The following is a 17,639-nucleotide window of genomic DNA, read 5'->3' as shown; positions in this document are numbered from 1 at the left end:
CTAATTGCTTTCAAAATAAAGATGCGATATTTGATACACTAATATTTATGACAGAATATGGATTTCGCAGCAATGCTTGCACATTATGCAGGTTTCACTTTCACAAACTAGCTCTGGGTATTTCCTAGTGTCCACCTGCCCAAAGGAAAATGGCGGAAGCATTGGCAATGCCAATAGGTCAAAACTTATGAATGCACTATCAAGCCAGACCTAGAAATCCATTTACGTTAATGACTGCATTTTCCCCTCTATGCTGCTGCCAGAGAAGAACGCCATACATCATCCAGTTACCCAAGATACTTTAATAGCAGTACAATGATATGTGTGTGCCCCTGAATGTTCAACCTCGGGCAGCAGGATAAACAAAATGATCACAGTTGTGAAGAGGGCACACACGTTTTGAGGAAGCCATACCTTCTGCCCAATCAAAACATGTACTCTTGACTCCTAACATGGGCGGAGCCAAAGTCCCTCTACTGGTGGTTCTCACATAGTTGTCTGGCGACAGCTCGGCTGCCAAGCCGGACTATTAAAAGGGCTAATTAGTGGGTAGGAAACCCTTTAGAAAGCCTGCTCAGTTGGACTAATAAGTTCAAAGCCAAGTTGCATCTCCTCACAATATGGAAAATAGATCAATACTTTAGAGGGAGATATATGATATCAAAAAGAGAGCACAGCTTAAGCTAACTTCAAACTTCACATAATTAGGAACAACTTTTCTTGCATGTGTTTAGAACGGTGCAATTTTTTGATGAATGTTAGCTATGTAATTATGTAGTACGAGTTTGTGTCTGGGTTTGTTTTATGGTTCAAAAGTATAAATAAACACGATTTTAGTTTCAGTTTTTTCAGAATATTAACATTTAACCATGGGTTCGACCAGTTTCCTGATGAACACTATACCAGCATCAAAACCTCTCTCAGAGGCCCTTGCTCCCTGAACACTATGTGCAATATTCCCCCACTGTACCGTATTATCTTCAAAAGCTTTAGCCCCACCACTATGCAGCCACAATATCTTAACACCGCATAGAGATCTACTCAATGTACCTTAGAAAATGGCAGAGAAGGATTTTCCAACCCATCAGACATCGGCTGTATGACGGAACACCGCAGGGAAATACTCTGCATGCCTTTACAACACATTTTTCACCTTGCATTTTATTAAGAACACATATGCTTTTACAGCGTATGTCTTTACCAAGCATTGTTTATAGATATCTTTATGTATATAAACAATGTATTTGTGGGGGGAGACCCCGATACCCATGAACTTACCTTAAATGCGTGGTAAAGGCATACTTTGTAAAAAATATGACTTCTAAAAACATTATGTGGTAAAAAATGTGTGGTAAAGGTACAACGTGGTAAAAACCTTGTTGTAAAGGCTGTTTCCCTCAGACATCAATGACCTTCCTGATCCAATATTACGCATCCTACTAAAGTCGGAAGCACTAATAGACCCTCCAATACAGCTGCTATTACTGGTACCACTAGTACTCCTAATATTGACGCTGCTGCAAGTCACACCACTACGAGTGCCGCCTATAGTGCAAACACTGGTAATTCAACTACTACTGACACAAAACTTTTACTGGTGCAAATTAGCACTGCGTCTTTTAGCAGTAGAAGCTGTAATATTACTAGGTAAAAGACACACAATTGATGGACGGAATGCAGAACAAATCAAAACATTCACCCCCAGTCAAGAGATCTGGGTTAAATCCATCATTCTTTTGCTCACCATGCAACCCCAGTTTAGACCTGGCCATATGCAAATCAGTCTTGACCCTGTGCCTCATGGGAACAGTGCAGCCCGAACTGCCAAGCCAGGTCCTCCCTGGACCGGAAACAAGCATCCTAGGACCAGTTTCGGGGTTTCACCCCTCTTCAGCCAGGATAGCTTGAGTCCAGTGGCACAGTGAGCCCAGGACCCACATCTGGGCATACCTGGCGCACTTAGGGTGAGAAAGCAAAAGACACATAATTGATGGACGGAATGCAGAACAAATCAAAACATTCACCCCCAGTCAAGAGATCTGGGTTAAATCCATCATTCTTTTGCTCAACATGCCACCCCAGTTTAGACCTGGCCATATGCAAATCAGTCTTGACCCTGTGCCTCATGGGAACAGTGCAGCCCAAATTGCCAAGCCAGGTCCTCCCTGGACCGGAAACAAGCATCCTAGGACCGGTTTCGGGGTTTCACCCCTCTTCAGCCAGGATTGCTTGATTCCAGTGGCACAGTGAGCCCGGGACCCACGTCTGGGCATACCTGGCGCACTTAGGGCTAGGTATAGCAGAAGCACTACTGGTGTTCGTAGTTGTCCGAACTAGAGGAACCAGTAGTAGAATCAGTAGTAGCACCAGGGGTAACATAAGCCATAAGAGTGCTTGCAATACATATCCTTTTGAGAGTAGTAGGTCTAGCACCAGTGCTAATAGCATGACTGCTACCAATGGCAGCCAGTGCCCTCAAAGGTATCAGACCATGCCATTAGGCCATCCTAATGGCACATTGTGCACTGTAAAATACCAATAACCAAGCATAACTACTAGCAGGGGGACTGGATAGTCTGGTAGCATCATTATTAGAACCAGTAGCAATGACAGTAGTTTCAACAGGACAGCAATAGTACCAATAACAATGGAATGTGCACCTATCTATGTCTGTGGTGGTAGAGGCAGGATTGTCATTCCACATTTAGAATGCTTGGACAACAGGAAGGCAAAACCTTTTAAATACATCAGTGGGGACACTGGGTATACTAATCTTAGGGGGAGGCGAAACTTTTCCCAACTTATGGAGGTAAATATAAGAAAAATCAACATTTTCATTTACACCTTTGCTGCAGTCATAGATGTGGAGAAAGCATTTCCTTCCTCCTTTGATAAGACTAGCTCTTTCGTGAAGGGAGGGTGGGGGGGGGGGGGACATTGCTTTCGACAGTTGACCCTCAAATTGGAGCAGGTGCACAGGAAATCTGCATCTCCAAATGTGCGGCCTAAATACATTCAGTAATAAAAATGACATCACTCTAAAATTAGAAAAAGAGCTGTGAAGAACACACCAGAAACCAAGCACACAAATTCACCAGTCGATGAAGAGGCACTTTTGGCACACGCCAGATCTATTGGCTTTACCAATGCTTGCAGTATGTTAATAGATATTTTAGAGTGCATTTCTCCAATTTACTCTTGTACTGCTTTCGGAGTCCGGTGTTGGTTATGGCCTCGGTGCTCTGTTGTGCTTGTGTTTCGTTACAGAAGATCTAGCTCGCCAATGTATGTGTAGTTATATGGCTCTCCCTTTTGGGTGTACTAAAGGTGTTCATCTAGGGGTATCTGGTTGTCTGCACAAATTATGACAGTCTAAGTTATTGAACCTCTGGGTATGTCTATCCGTGCATTACCCTATAATCAATAGGGGGGCGAGGAGATATGTTTAATGAGGTCCTACACCCACCCTCCACATGGTGTAAGTAAATAAACAAGTCAATGAGGTAGCTCCTCTAGTGGGGTTTGTTCAACTCTGTATAGTATGGACTCACTGGTCTGATCATCAGAGTCAGGGCATGAAACATGTTGACAGTATTACACTTTCCACTTACTAGCTAGGGGAAAATTCCATTTTTGCGTATAATCTACCAGTACATGTTTTGCTCCGGCATGTATGATTCTGAGCTTTTTCAAGGCTGTATGGGGAAAATACATAAGAAAGTGTAGAGATCTCCAGCTAGTAGATGTCATGGAATTGTTACCTAGTTACTTGTAGAATGACACAGGGAAGGTTCTATGTGGACAGTTGAAGAGAGCCATTGGATGTAAGGGAAGTTGCTCTCTGCTGGGATGCTGTTCTATCAATAAATCACAGGTGGGAGAAGGTTGGAAGGGAGTATAACCCCAAGAATTTCTAGATGGCTATTGTCTGTCATGGAATTTAATTACGAGATCGAATATGTTAAAGGAGAAAAGAATGTAGTTGCTGATTACTTATCGAGAATGCCTCTAGATGTAGAGTGTGACGAAATCTGTGTGAACACAAATACCGATTTTATTAGCAAAATTGATGTTGTTGCTTTATCGCCTGAGGAATGGAGCAAAGCCATGGGAAGTGATTCTGTATTAAAAAGGGTAGAAGGTAAAATTATTAGTGGCTGGAATTTTAAAGATAGCAAGGATTTGGAACTTATGGAATTTTTCAAGATTACAGAAGAACTAAGCCTAAGCAATGGGAATGTTATGAGAAGATGGCAAATTGTACCCCCTAGAGATGTGAGAAAACATATTCTTGACATAATTCATGAAGGTCATTCTGGGCAAGGAATGTCAAAACGAAGGGTGAGAGAATCTTTTTGGTGGCCTGGAGTTGATTCAGAGGTTGAAGCTTTGGTAAAAAATTGTCAATATTGCTTAAACAGTGATAAATCTAAAGTGGTACGTCAACCCACATTGGAGTGTACAAAATTTCCATCAAGACCGTGGGAGAAGTTAGCCATGGATTTTATTGGACCAGTGAATACGTTGGGGTTAAGAGATAGATTCATTCTAGTTTTAGTGGATTACTATTCTAAATGGTTTACAATAGGGACAATGGGAGAGATTAATACTAACAACGTAATAAAGTTTCTTGAAAGGATTTTTCTTGAGGAAGGTATACCAGGTAGTATAGTGACCGATAATTGAGTACAATTTGTTTCAAGAGAGATGCAAGAGTATCTAGAAAGAATGAGTATTGTTCATGAAAAGGTAGCTCTCTTTAGACCTCAAGCTAATGGTCTGGTGGAAAGGGTTAATCGTATAATAATGGACAATATTCAGTTATCCCTTGCGAATGGGTTGTCGTAGAGGGAGGAGTTGCAGAAAATGATGTGGGTGCATAGGATTACTCCCCATTCCACCACTGGGATAGCTCCTTTTGTATCCCTTAAAGGGAGAGAACCAGGTGAAAAAGAATGTCCTGTTTGGTTATGTAAGAAGGATAAGATATGGGTTGATTGTGAGGAAATGTTGAGGAAAGTCGAAGTGGGTCAAGAAAAGATGAAGGATGCGTATAATTCTAGAAAGGGAGTTAAACAGATAACGTTGCATGTAGGTGATTGGGTTGTGGTGCGGAAGACTGAATGGGTCCGTAAAGGTGAAAGTAAATATATGGGACCTTTACAAGTCAAAAATGTGAAATCCAATATTGTGATATTGGAAGATGATACAATGTGGAGTTTAGGAAATGTTTGTAAAGTGCCAAAGCCATAGGATGTTTCCTTGAAGCGGAATTTAGAATATTAATTCTCAATGTACATTTATTTTATGTATTATTAGATAAACAAAATGTTAATTTTATTAATCTTTTTGGATTCTCATGATCTTGTTTTACATGTGTTTGTTGTTTTGTATAAAAAGGGAGATATGTAGAGATCTCCAGCTAGTAGATGTCATGGAATTGTTACCTAGTTACTCGTAGAATGACACGGGGAAGGTTCTATGTGGACAGTTGAAGAGAGCCATTGGATGTAAGGGAAGTTGCTCTCTGCTGGGATGCTGTTCTATCAATAAATCTACAAAGAAACTTCAAAGAAACCTGTGAAGGCTCTTCTTTTCAGAAAGCTTATTCAAGTGTTTATATAGCACAGGGGTCTCCAAACTTTTCAATACGAGGGCTGCATCGTATATTTTACAAATATTAGCAGGCACAAATAAATCAGTTTTATAAATGAATAAATAAAATTTAAATGAATGAATAAGGTTTACTTGGATCTTTTTTGTAATCAGCATAATATGATTAAAAACAAAAGAGAAATGTGACAATCACAAAGAAAACAAAAGAGAAATATGACAATAACAAAGAAACAATGCTGTGCTTAAACTGAAAAATAATATAGAACAAGTAAAAATGTTAAACGTTAGCAAATTCTCTGACAAATTAATCAATTACTTAACAGCATTTTATAATTCATTTTAAATATCAGAGAAGATTCAAGAGGCTCTGCTGTCACTTACAGCCTGCCCAAGGAATTGGATGGAATATGCTACTTACCAGTATGCATCTGTTCTTGGCATGTAGAGCTGCAGATCTACACACTTGTGTATATATCGCCATCTGGTGTTGGGCCCGGATGTTTGCAGTTGTTTTTCCTCTTGGAAAGTCTTTGGAAGTCACGAGGTCGGTGACTCCTCCTTTGGATCGTATTGCGCATGGGCTTCGGCTCAATCCTCAGATTGTTTTTCGAAAACAGGGAAAGATGGAGCGTAGTAATAACAGGAAAGATGCCCATGTGTTTTGTATCTAAATAAGATCAACTGGAACAGATAAAGGTAGCCGGGAAGGCGGGTGGGCGTGTGTAGATCTGCAGCTCTACATGCCAGGAACAGATGCATACTGGTAAGTAGCATATTCCATTTGAGGCATATGAGCTGCAGATTACACACTTGTGCATAGATTATATAGCAGTACCCATCCTAGCAGTACCCATCCTTAGCGGCGACCACCCGTATCTGTTGCAGTGGTTTGAAATAATGTTTTGAGTACAGCCTGGCCTACACTAGCCTGTTGCTTAGTTTGCACATCTACACAATAGTGTTTAGTGAAAGTGTGCAGTGTTGACCATGTAGCTGCTCTGCAGATATCATCTAATGGGATGTTCCCTAAAAAAGCCATTGAAGCCCCTATTTTACGTGTAGAGTGGGCTTTAGGGGGAACGGATAGTGTTCGTTTTGCTTTGTGGTAGCAAATCTGAATGCATTTGACAATCCACCTAGCTATTCCCGACTTGGAGATGGGGTTGCCCTTGTGTGGTGGGGAGAAAGAGACAAACAGTTGTTTGGTCTTACGGATAGGTTGTGTTCTCTCTATGTAGTAGAGTAAGGCTCTTTTGACATCTAGTGTGTGAAGAGCTCTCTCTGCAACGCTGTGGTTGCGAGAAGAATACTGGTAGTTCTACAGCTTGGTTTAGGTGAAAGGGAGAAATTACTTTAGGGAGGAATTTTGGGTTGGTATGGAGAACAACTTTGTTATGGTGCATTTGGAGAAAAGGTTCTTGAATGGTAAGTGCTTGTATCTCACTGACCCTTCTGAGGGAAGTGATGGCTACAAGAAAAGCGGTTTTCCATGTTAGGAATTGAAGTTCACATTTGTGCAGAGGTTCGAAGGGAGGCCCCATTAGTCTGGCGAGAACGATATTTAGGTTCCACACAGGTGAGGGTGGCAGTCTGGGGGGAATTATTCTTTTAAGGCCTTCCATGAAGGCTTTGATGGCAGGTACTCTAAAAAGTGATAGATGTTGCCTGTTTTGTAGATAAGCTGCTATGGCTGTGAGGTGCAGTCTAATAGACGTATAGGCTAGATTGCATCTTTGTAGGTGTAGTAAATAGCCTATGATGTGTTGAATGGACACATCTAGGGGATTGATGGTATTGTTGTGACAATAGACAACAAAACGTTTCCACTTGGCGGCGTAGCACGCTCTAGTGGTGGGTCGCCTAGCTTCTTTGATTACGTTCATACAGTCAGGGGGAAGATTGAGGTAACCGAATTCTAGGATTTCAGGAGCCAGATTGCTAGGTTGAGCTGAGCTGGGTCCGGGTCCCTGATCTCGCCATGGTTCTGGGTTAAGAGGTGTGGAGAGAGGTGCAACTTTTGGTGCGGTACTACAGATAGTAGTGTGGTGTACCACGGTTGTCTGGCCCAAGTTGGAGCTACAAGGATGAGAGTGAGGGAGTGTTGTAGTTTGCGCACCACTAATGGAATGAGAGGGAGAGGCGGAAAACCGTACGCAAATCTGCCTGACCAGTTCATCCATATCGCATTGCCTTTGGACAATGGGTGTGGATATCTGGCGGCGAAGCATGGGCTTTGGTGTTTTTAGCGGGTGGCGAAGAGGTCTATCTGTGGATGCCCCCATATTTGAAATTACGGGTGAAGAACTTATGGATGTAGTTCCCACTCGTGGATCTGTTGTGTTTGTCTGCTGAGTAGATCGGCCATAGTGTTTTGGACTCCTGGGACATGTTGGGCCAGGAGCAAGATTTTCTGGGGTATGGCCCATCTCCATATGCTCTGTGCTAGTTGAGAGAGCTGTGGAGAGTGTGTGCCGCCTTGTTTTTGTATATAGTACATGGCTGTCATGTTGTCTGTGCGGACTAGGACTGCCTTGCCTGAAATCTGTGTTTGAAAAGATTTTAGGGCTAAAAATATGACTAGTAACTCCAGATGGTTGATGTGGAGTAACTTTTGTTGAGGTGTCCATCTGCCCTGCATGGTGTGATGTAGTAGGTGAGCTCCTCAGCCGGAGAGCGATGCATCCGTTGTGAGTACTATCTGAGGAACCGGGTCAAGGAACGGTCGACCTTTGGAAAGGTTTGTGGTGGTCCACCACTGCAGAGAGCGATGGGTACGACCGTCTACCAACACCTGTTCTGTTAATTGACCTTGGGCCTGGTTCCATTGGCGCGCTAAGCACTCTAGGAGAGGACGCATTTGGAGTCTTGCGTGAGGTACTATGAATATGCAAGAGGCCATCATCCCTATTAGTTGCATAAACACCCGAGTTGGAAGAGAGTGTTGTGCTATAAATTTTGCGCATAGAGCCTGAATGCTGGTAATCCTGGCTGGACTGGGGTAGGCTAGCGCTTTTGAGGTGTCTATGGTGGCACCGAGGTATTGTTTCATGTAGGATGGTTGCAGATGGGACTTTGCGTGGTTTACTGTGAAGCCCAGTTGGTGAAGTAGCTGGATAGTGGCATGCGTGTGTTGTACTTCCTGTGAGCGTTGTGTACAGGAATGTGGAAATAAGCGTCTTTTAGGTCTAAAGTGGTCAGGAAGTCATTTTGGGAGAGCAGGGGAAATACCTGCTGAAGTGTTACCATGTAAAAATGGTCTGAGTGTATGTATGTGTTTAGGGGCCGGAGGTCTAGGATGGGCCGTAGTGTCTCGTCCCTTTTTGGTATGAGAAAATATAGGGAGTAAACCCCCAGATTTCATTGGTTGGTAGGAACGTGTTCTATCGCCCCTTTTTGTAGGAGGGAGATTACCTCCTGCTTTAGTAATGTTAGATGTTCCTGTGACATTGGGCGTTGTCTGGGTGGAATTTTTTGGGGGGTAGATATTAGTTCTAGGCAGTAGCTTGACCAAATTATTTGTGTTACCCATTTGTCTGAGGTGATGGTAGCCCAGACATGAAGGAAATTTCGGAGTCTGCCCCGACCGGAGTGGGATGGTCTGGGGGGAGTGGAGGGAAGTCATTGGGTAGGTGTGGAGGCAGAGCGGGCGGTGTTTGTCCTGCCTCTGCCTTTATTATTGTTGCCCCTGTAGCCGCCTCTTTGGTAACCCCTTGTGAAGGTGGATTGGGTAGGGGCTTAATATGAAGTGGAAGCGGTATTAGAGGAGTAGCCTCTGGATGTGCTCCGAAAGGAGGAACGGCGAAAGGAACGCCTGGGAGGGTGTGATTGTAAGGCTTCCATAGATTTCGCCGTGTCCGTGTCTTTTTTCATCTTTTCTAGGGCCTCATTCACTTTTGGGCCGAACAGATGTTCCTGGTCAAAGGGATGGTTCAGGATGGAAGCTTGTACTTCTGGTTTAAATCCTGAGATCCTGAGCCAGGCATGGCGACGGAGGAGGACGCTAGTATTGATGGCCCTGGAGGCGGTGTCGGCTGCATCTAGGGAACAACGGATGGAGGTATTAGTGATGGTTTTGCCCTCCTGAATTAACTTGTTTGCCCTATTTTTGTATTTGTCAGGGAGGTGTTGCATTATGGCTTCTAGCTCGTCATAATGGGCCCTGTCATATCTTGCTAGTAGCGCTTGTGTATTGGCGATACGCCATATGTTGGCAGCTTGTGATGCAGTGCGCTTGCCGGATGCGTCCAAGAGTTTTGACTCTTTGTCAGGTGGTGGTGCTTCGCCTGACGCCTGGGAGTTGGCCCTCTTTCGTGCTGTGGACACTACCAGGGAATCTAGTGGTGCTGGCCCTCTGATGTAGGAGGGATCTGTAGGGGCGGCTTTGTATTTTTTGTCAATGCGCGGGTTAATGACCCTGGCTCTGACGGGGTCTTTAAAGACCTCTGGCACATGTTTTATAACTCCTTTGAGCATGGGCAGTATGGAGGTGGCCCTATGCGTGGTGTTGAAAGTATCGAGGAGGAAATCCTCCTCCATGGGGTCGGTATGGAGATCTACCCCGTGATAGTGTGCAGCACTTTGGAGTAAATGGTTGAACCCCAATGAGTCTTCTGGTGGGGATGGTCTCGAAGGATAGAGATCATCTAGTGGGACGTTAGGGATGTCGGGGATGTTATAGTCGTCCCATGGGTCTGGGGAGCCTGTGGGAGTGGGGTCCCCTGTAGGTAAGTCATGGGGCACGTCCGTCATGTCATCATATGTGTCGTCATGATCATCATCATCCGGAGGGGGTGTTGGGGAATGAGGAGGAGGGGGTGGAGAAGGAGAAGGTGGAGGGGGGAAGGTGGAGGGGGTGGAAGAGGTGGGGAAGGTATTCTGAAAGGTGAGGTAGCAGAGTCCTTCCTCTTTGGAGGTGGAGCTGGGGCAGGTTTTTCCAGCGGTCTCTTTTTGATGCTGAGCATCAAATGTCTGCTTTTGGGATCCTTGGTCAATGTCTTTTGCAAGGGATCCGGTGTAAAGAGTTCTTCTGAAGGTGGTTTATCCGTCGGCGCCGGAGGCATCGGGCCGTTGGTTTTCTGGCTTTAGTGTCCTGTTTGGAAGTATGCGGCTTGGAAAGGGCTTTTTGTTTGGTCGGTGCCGAGATGGGTTTCGGCTTCGAGATCTCGGTGTCGGTGGCCTTGTGTGCTTTTGTCGGTTCCGGGGATGGAGTCAGTACCGAGGAGGTTGAACTGGGTTTTGGCACCGAGTGTTTCGGTATGGGGCTCGGTGCCGAAGAGGAGGCCTTTTCTTTTTCGGTGTCGGTGAGGAGGAGTGTTTGTCGGCACCGACGGTGGGCTGGCTCGAGCCCGAGCCACCGGAAGGCTTAATCGGCTTCTTTACCGGTCCCGAAGGTGCAGTGTGGGAAGCAGTGTCTTTGGTCTTACCTAGGCCCGGAGGCGAAATCGTGACCGAAGGCTTTTTCGGTACCGGCGAGCGTGTGGGGGAGGGGCAAATTGGTACTCACGACCCTCTGTGCCGGAGTGATGTCCTCCACATCTGAATCGTCAGCTTCAGAGGCGCTGACGAGGCCCTCGTCGGTGTGGTGTTCTTCAGGAACGTCGACGCCCTCTCCGAAGATGTCATCTGGAATCGCCGTTGACGAGTGTGCCATGGTTCTTCTTGCTCTTCGGTCTCGAATAGTTTTCTTGGACCGGAAGGACTCGAGCCTCGTGTTCAAGGGAGAGGCAGAGATTACATACTTCGTGGAGATTGGTGTGGGGGAATTTGGACCCACATCGAGGGCACTTCTTGAAGGGAGTCCTTTCCATGAGTCAGGACCGGAGCTTGGGTAGGCCCGAAGGCCGCCGTCGACGACTGGAATCGAAGGTCTTGATCGATAAGAGCCGCGCCGAGTTTGGAGGATTGCGCGTCGATTGAACTGGAAACCTGTTCGGAACCGGAGCGCGAAGATCACATCCGAGCCCGATGGCGGAAAAAAACAATCTGAGGATGGAACCGAAGCTCATGTGCAATACGATCCAAAGGAGGAGTCACCGACCTCGTGACTTCCAAAGACTTTCCAAGAGGAAAAACAACTGCAAACATCCGGGCCCAACACCAGATGGCGATCTATGCACAAGTGTGTAATCTGCAGCTCATATGCCTCGAACATATATTTCTCTTTGATCATTGGAATCCGAGGCTTTGAAAAACAACAGAGAAATTACATTCAGCCTATTAATACTAAAGTCGTTGTGGTCCAGATAAAATCTTGTAGAGGGCCAGATGTGGACTGGGGGACGTAATTTGGAGACCTCATGATATAATAGAAACAGAATGCATACTTAGGTTCCTTCCTGCAAATGGCCTCCTTTCTGGTTCTGTGATGCAATCATTGTGCTAAAATAATCAAAGCTCAGTCCTACGGTTTTTAAGACTAACTAAAAACTATAGTTTACCTTAAGCCTACACCCACCTTATAACTCAACAACATTTTTTAAAAGAAGGGAGTCACCGAAAAATGGCAGCCCCTGAATTTGTCAAACCACAAAAGGAAATAATTTGGTAAATAGAAATCTAGACGAGGAGTTTTCTTTAAGGTAAAAATACAGCTTGAAATTGCCTTAGACAAGTACACTGTTTTGAAATGGCTGAAACCGCATAATGGGAACATATTTAAATATACCTGGATAACACCTTCTTCAATGGGTTCTTTGAATCAACTGAAAAATACATCATTGTTAAAACCTCCAGACAATTCTGAATCATGGCATGGCAGACAGAGGATTTGTGCAGCTCCTCCAGTAAAGGTGCAACCTGGGGGCAAAAAAGCAGAAAATGGTTATAGTTACATTTATTTGCAAGTAAATTTAGGGCGGATGTAAAAACACTAGGAATAGTGATTTCCAAATAGCAAATTCCATCCGAATCACTATTTGGAAATCGCTATTCCTTATGTTTTGTTTCATACTTATGATTCCAAGTGGCTCGTAAATCGGCCTACCTTATGAATATTAATGAGGTAGGTCGCAGTTTGCGACCCATTAGAAATCATAGCCCTTAAAGGGATGGTAGACTACAGAGGTGAGCAAACAACCATGTCTGTGATTGCCTTTGAATAAAGGTCTTTTTTTGCTGAAATGCAACCAGTTTTCATTAAAAAAACAAAAAAAAACAGATGTGTATCAACAATAAAAAATGAAACGTCTTCTTTTGATTTTTTAAGAGTAGGCAGTGGTCCGTGGGACCATTGCCTGCTCTTAAAAAGTGTTATCCCAAAATTTACAAAGGGGTCCCTTGCGGATCCCTCCCAATATGTGAATTCATTACCACCAACTTTGAGTGGTGGTAAAGTGCGAATGTTTGCGACCGCATTGTCGCCAGAAGACATTTGTACATGCCAATGAGATTCGGTATTTGGAAAGGATGGCCTAAACACGCCCCTTCCAAATACCGAATCGCAAAACCAAAATTGCGATTCAGTAACAAGTTATTTGGGCTTTGTACGTTTCAAAAAGCATTTTCCTGGTCGCAAATGGGTCGATTCTGCGATCCGGCCAGTTTGCGTCTGGAAAAATGCTTCATTCATATGGCCCTTAGACATCAAACATGGCATTAAGGTATACCGCATTCTATTACATATTCCATTCAGGATACACGCACAAATATGATTACAGTATGTCACTGAGCAAGGGGAAATGCTGGATCTACAGACATTTTATACTGAAAAGAAATACATTTAAATGAGTACCCGAAACAGGTTTTTAGCGGAAGTTAAGGTTGCCAAGACTACTGACTAAAACAAAAAAACAGAACGAAGTATCGAAATCCCCGACCAACATTGTTTAAACACTCACATATGTAACAAGTCACCGTATTTCAAATGTACACATACATGTAATTCAGTGCGGTGTGATGATCACTAAGGCTGCCACCTGAACACGACCACAAAATGTAAAAATACATAAGACACTGCCTGTCCACCTGCTCATGTTTGGGGGGTGATCCCGGGCTGATTGTCCTATTTGCTCCTGGCAGTTTTTTTTTCTTCTTTTTGAGGTAAACTGTAGTGTCATACTTTAACTAACAAAGGCAAGGGCGACTCTTCCGACACCTTGTACAAACATATATTAAATATGGTATTCACTTTAGCATTCAGACTTTTAAGTCTTGGTTTAAGGTCACAGACTTTCTTAAAAAGATGATGATGTCTTTCTAAGTCAGACACTTCCCACCTATCATTACGCTTCTCTTATCCCAACGCACCGATTAGTAGTTTGGTATGACCACAAATACCATGGTAAACCCTTAGTGACTAACATAAGGAAGTAGATGGCTGCATATTGAAAAAGAATAATTCAGAACATAGATATCTTTAGATAAATACAATTGTCTCAGATCAGATCTTTTTTATTATTTCAAAGCAAATCACCAACTGAGCACACAAACGGAGACTCCAAATGCTTTTTGGAGCTGTTGACAACAGGTTAGTTAGGTAGGGCATAAGAAGGGGGAACACAGTCAAACATAGACACAAATGAGCAACAAAAATATGTCCTGGCTGGCTCTCATTTTGCCAGAATAAGAAGGAGAAAACCAGTGTTGAGTGTTCTGTGTTTTGTTCAAACATCTTAACTGGTGAATTTGTGTACTTTTAAGATCAATTTTATACAACTATTGGTGACAAACTCAAATTAAATGCTAGTAATTGTTCAATTAAATACAAAAAGGGCAGTGAGAATAGCCTCCTCGACATTGCAGAACACTGTTGAAAGCAAACAATGAGCCGCTGACAGTGTGCGGTGCACTCTGGACTGCACGCACAGTGCCACTTCACCAATCCCACTCGATGGGAACAAAGTTTGGAACCAAACATTAAAAGTGAAATTATCAATTATTCACAAGTAGTGCCAAAATAAGGAGTACAGTGTAGTGATGTGAAGAACTGCTGGGACACACAGATTGGGAAAACTAAATTTTATGAAATACTATCTAACCATGGTCTCAAAAGTAAAGCACGGACAAACATTCACCAAACACAGAATGAATGACCACAGACTGGACATTGGGAGAGAGACTAAAAAAAAAAGTTCCCAGCTTGCAGCACTAAGTTGTCCATCACACATTTTTCTTTTGTACCCACATATTTTTCCTTTAGGGGCAGCTGAGCAACAACCCCAACACATCTAGTGCACCCAAGGACATCCTTCAAGTGCAATGGAACTGGGGAGACCCTAAACTTGTTACCGCCCCAAAGTCTCAAGGTGGAATTCACCACCCTAATTTATCAAGAGGGAATAGAAGCTTGATGCTTTTACTTAAATTATGGCTGTTGACTGTAATTCTATAATTCTGAGGTACTGCGTTTACTAGCAACCTGTGTAAATAAGGTCCAGCCCCCCTAGTACCACAAACCGCTTTGCATTTACCATTTTAAACAAACAGAAATGTTTGCAAACCTTCAGTGATGGCAAACACATAATGTTAAGTGCAGAGCTGTACGTAATCATTTCTTGTGCAACCATTGCGAGGGTTGTCCTCAGCTATCTCTGTTCAAATAGTGGGTGCAAGACAGAAGGCTGGTGCTTCACATAGAAACAACAAGGACAAACCATGCCCCACTACTTCTCCAGGGCCTCTCTGATAGAAGATATCTCCCAATGCTGCGGCTACCCGGGGCCATCTGTTTTTTGTGGAGTCATATAGGCACCAACGTTTACTTGGAGCAAAGTTAGCCTGCTCTGTCTAGTATCCTTTCTAAGGAAGGAACCTTTACTGGTTTGATTTTTAAACTGCAAAAATGTGCCTGAACCTATTAGCAGTGAGCTAAACTGCAAATGACTGTGAATGACTTGTTCAAGCCCTCCCTCCAGGTTACCTTATCACGGGCTAGACCGGGTTTCAGGTAAAGGTGGCGAGATCGCCATCATTTATAAAAGTCAACTTACCTGCCGCATTTCCGTAGGTCTGTTACCAGACTTTGAGAACCTCTCATTTACGATAGGATTCGCACCCATGCTCACTTTGCCAGGTATTTTAATTTATCGCCCTCCTGGTTCATTGGGTCAATTGTGTAAACTACTGCCTGATATGGCTGCTAACCTAGCCAGTGCGCCCTCTAATTTTATGTTATTAGGTGATTTTTTTTTTTTTTTTTTTTTTTAAACCGTTTATTACAAGACTAAAAAATATACAAATATGGGCCTACAACCTTCCGGCCGGCCGCTAGCAGTGAAAGGAGCATACGATATACATTTATAAAACACATGGTGCTGCGGCCGAGCATGCACAGGAGGTAACATCGTTGCGAGCCACACTGTCCAGACCCCACTATACGGTTCCATTTTAAACTTAAAGAACAACAAATACAAACAAACCCACAAGGCAATCCTCAATCGGAAATAGCAACACGTGCTCCCCTGGAGGGGGGATCCTAGCCATCCATAGGAATCTCCCGAGGGGGGAGAGATCAGAACTAGGGCTGGGTACACCTAATGCCCAGGTACCGGGGGGATGAGTTGGCTAAGGGGACGGGGCCGGCGACGGATCGGGCAATAACGGTGGAGCACAGATTCCCCCGCGGTAGGCGTTCCAGGGGCCCCACACTTTCACCCATGTCGCAGGCTTACTTTTCGCCACATACACCACCTTTTCCCGAAACATGCACCAATCCATATGTTCCTTCCAGGCCGAGACAGTCGGGGGCCTCTGGGATCCCCACAGCTGGGCAATATCACGCTTGGCAACCATATACCCCAGAGTCGCCCACCACGTCTGCGGCACCGAGTAATCGGTAGGCTCCCACACATTCAACAGGCATCTCCTCGCTTCGGGCAACAGCGCCACATGCGTGACCACTCGCAGCACCTCATGCACACCACGCCAGAACCCCGCCACCTCCGGGCACTCCCACAAGATATGCAGAAAAGTCCCCAGCGCACCACACCCACGCTTACACAAACCGTCCTCAGCGTAGCCCATACGCAGGAGCTTTGGCCCCGTCATGTAGACCCTGTGGAGTATCTTGAGCTGGACGAAGCGAAGGCGAGCCGGTATGGCCACCTCTTTCGGGGAGGCCACCGCGGAGATCCAGTCCTCGTCGTCCAGCTCCAGCCCATCGGCTACCCAAGCCTCACGAAGGGCAATCAACAAGTCTGAGCGGTCGTTGATCAGTTTTTTGTAGATCAGTGAGATCGTGCTGTCAGGGACGTGTCCGTCCAGCACTCTATCCTCCAGGGGGGAACACTCCGGGATGGAGGCAACGTCCGGAAAGACTGAGCCCAGCGCATGCCGGACCTGCAAATACCGAAAGTACTCGCTGCCCTGCAACTGAAATTCCGTCTGCAGCATCTCAAACGTTTTAAATCCTCCCCTCGTCCAGAGATCCCCCACTTTGCTAATGCCTATTAAGTCCCACCGCTCAAAGCCCTTCGAGGTCCACAAGGAGCCCAACCGTTCAGACGCATATAGTGGTGACGCCCGGGTCAGACGGTCCTTCCACCCCATAGCTGCATTGGCCGCGTGCCACACTCGCACCATGACACGCGTGGGGCCCGTTAGGCGAGCGTCGGGCGCGCTAGAATAGAGCGCTCGATTATGGTCACCACCTGGAAGTAGCATCCGATCCATTTCAAACGCCGGGTTTAAGGCTGGCCCATATAGGCCCTGATTAATCGCAGCTAGCTGGGAGGCCCAATAATACCGTTTAATATCCGGGAGGGCTATCCCCCCGTCATACCATGGGAGCGTCAGCTTAGCCAGGGCAATACGTGGCCTCCCGTCCCAGAACAGGCGGCGCTGCAAACTCTCCACTTCGCGGAAGTAGCGCGCCGGGACGAGGTCCATAGTGTTCTGCAACGCGTACAGGAAACGCGGCAGCGACATCATTTTAAACAATGCCGCCCGGCCGAGCGGCGAAAGCGGCAAACGCCGCCAGCGCGCGACATCCTCTTTCAGACGCTGGAGGGGGGGAAGCAAGTTCCGATCATACCGAGCCTCCGGGTCCAGAGTAATGAAGACACCCAGGTACCTAAATCCCTGCGGGG

General features: G+C 45.1%; 1 protein-coding gene across 6 annotated transcripts in view; it reads right to left on the bottom strand.

The window, feature by feature from the left end:
• Positions 1-17,639, bottom strand: part of THADA (THADA armadillo repeat containing) — a 1,526,823-nt gene that overhangs the window by 1,420,048 nt on the left and 89,136 nt on the right. For all 6 annotated transcript variants that reach the window (XM_085612787.1, XM_085612792.1, XM_085612789.1 and 3 more), the window contains one exon: positions 12,281-12,411. In XM_085612787.1, coding sequence (XP_085468913.1) covers positions 12,281-12,411 — 131 coding nt within the window. The remainder of the gene's footprint in view (positions 1-12,280; positions 12,412-17,639) is intronic.

This window comes from Triturus cristatus, chromosome 6, assembly GCF_964204655.1.
Source record: "Triturus cristatus chromosome 6, aTriCri1.1, whole genome shotgun sequence".
Lineage (NCBI taxonomy): Eukaryota > Metazoa > Chordata > Amphibia > Caudata > Salamandridae > Triturus > Triturus cristatus.
Note: the sequence above shows the minus strand (reverse complement) of the source record. Positions and strands in the feature narration are given on the sequence as shown.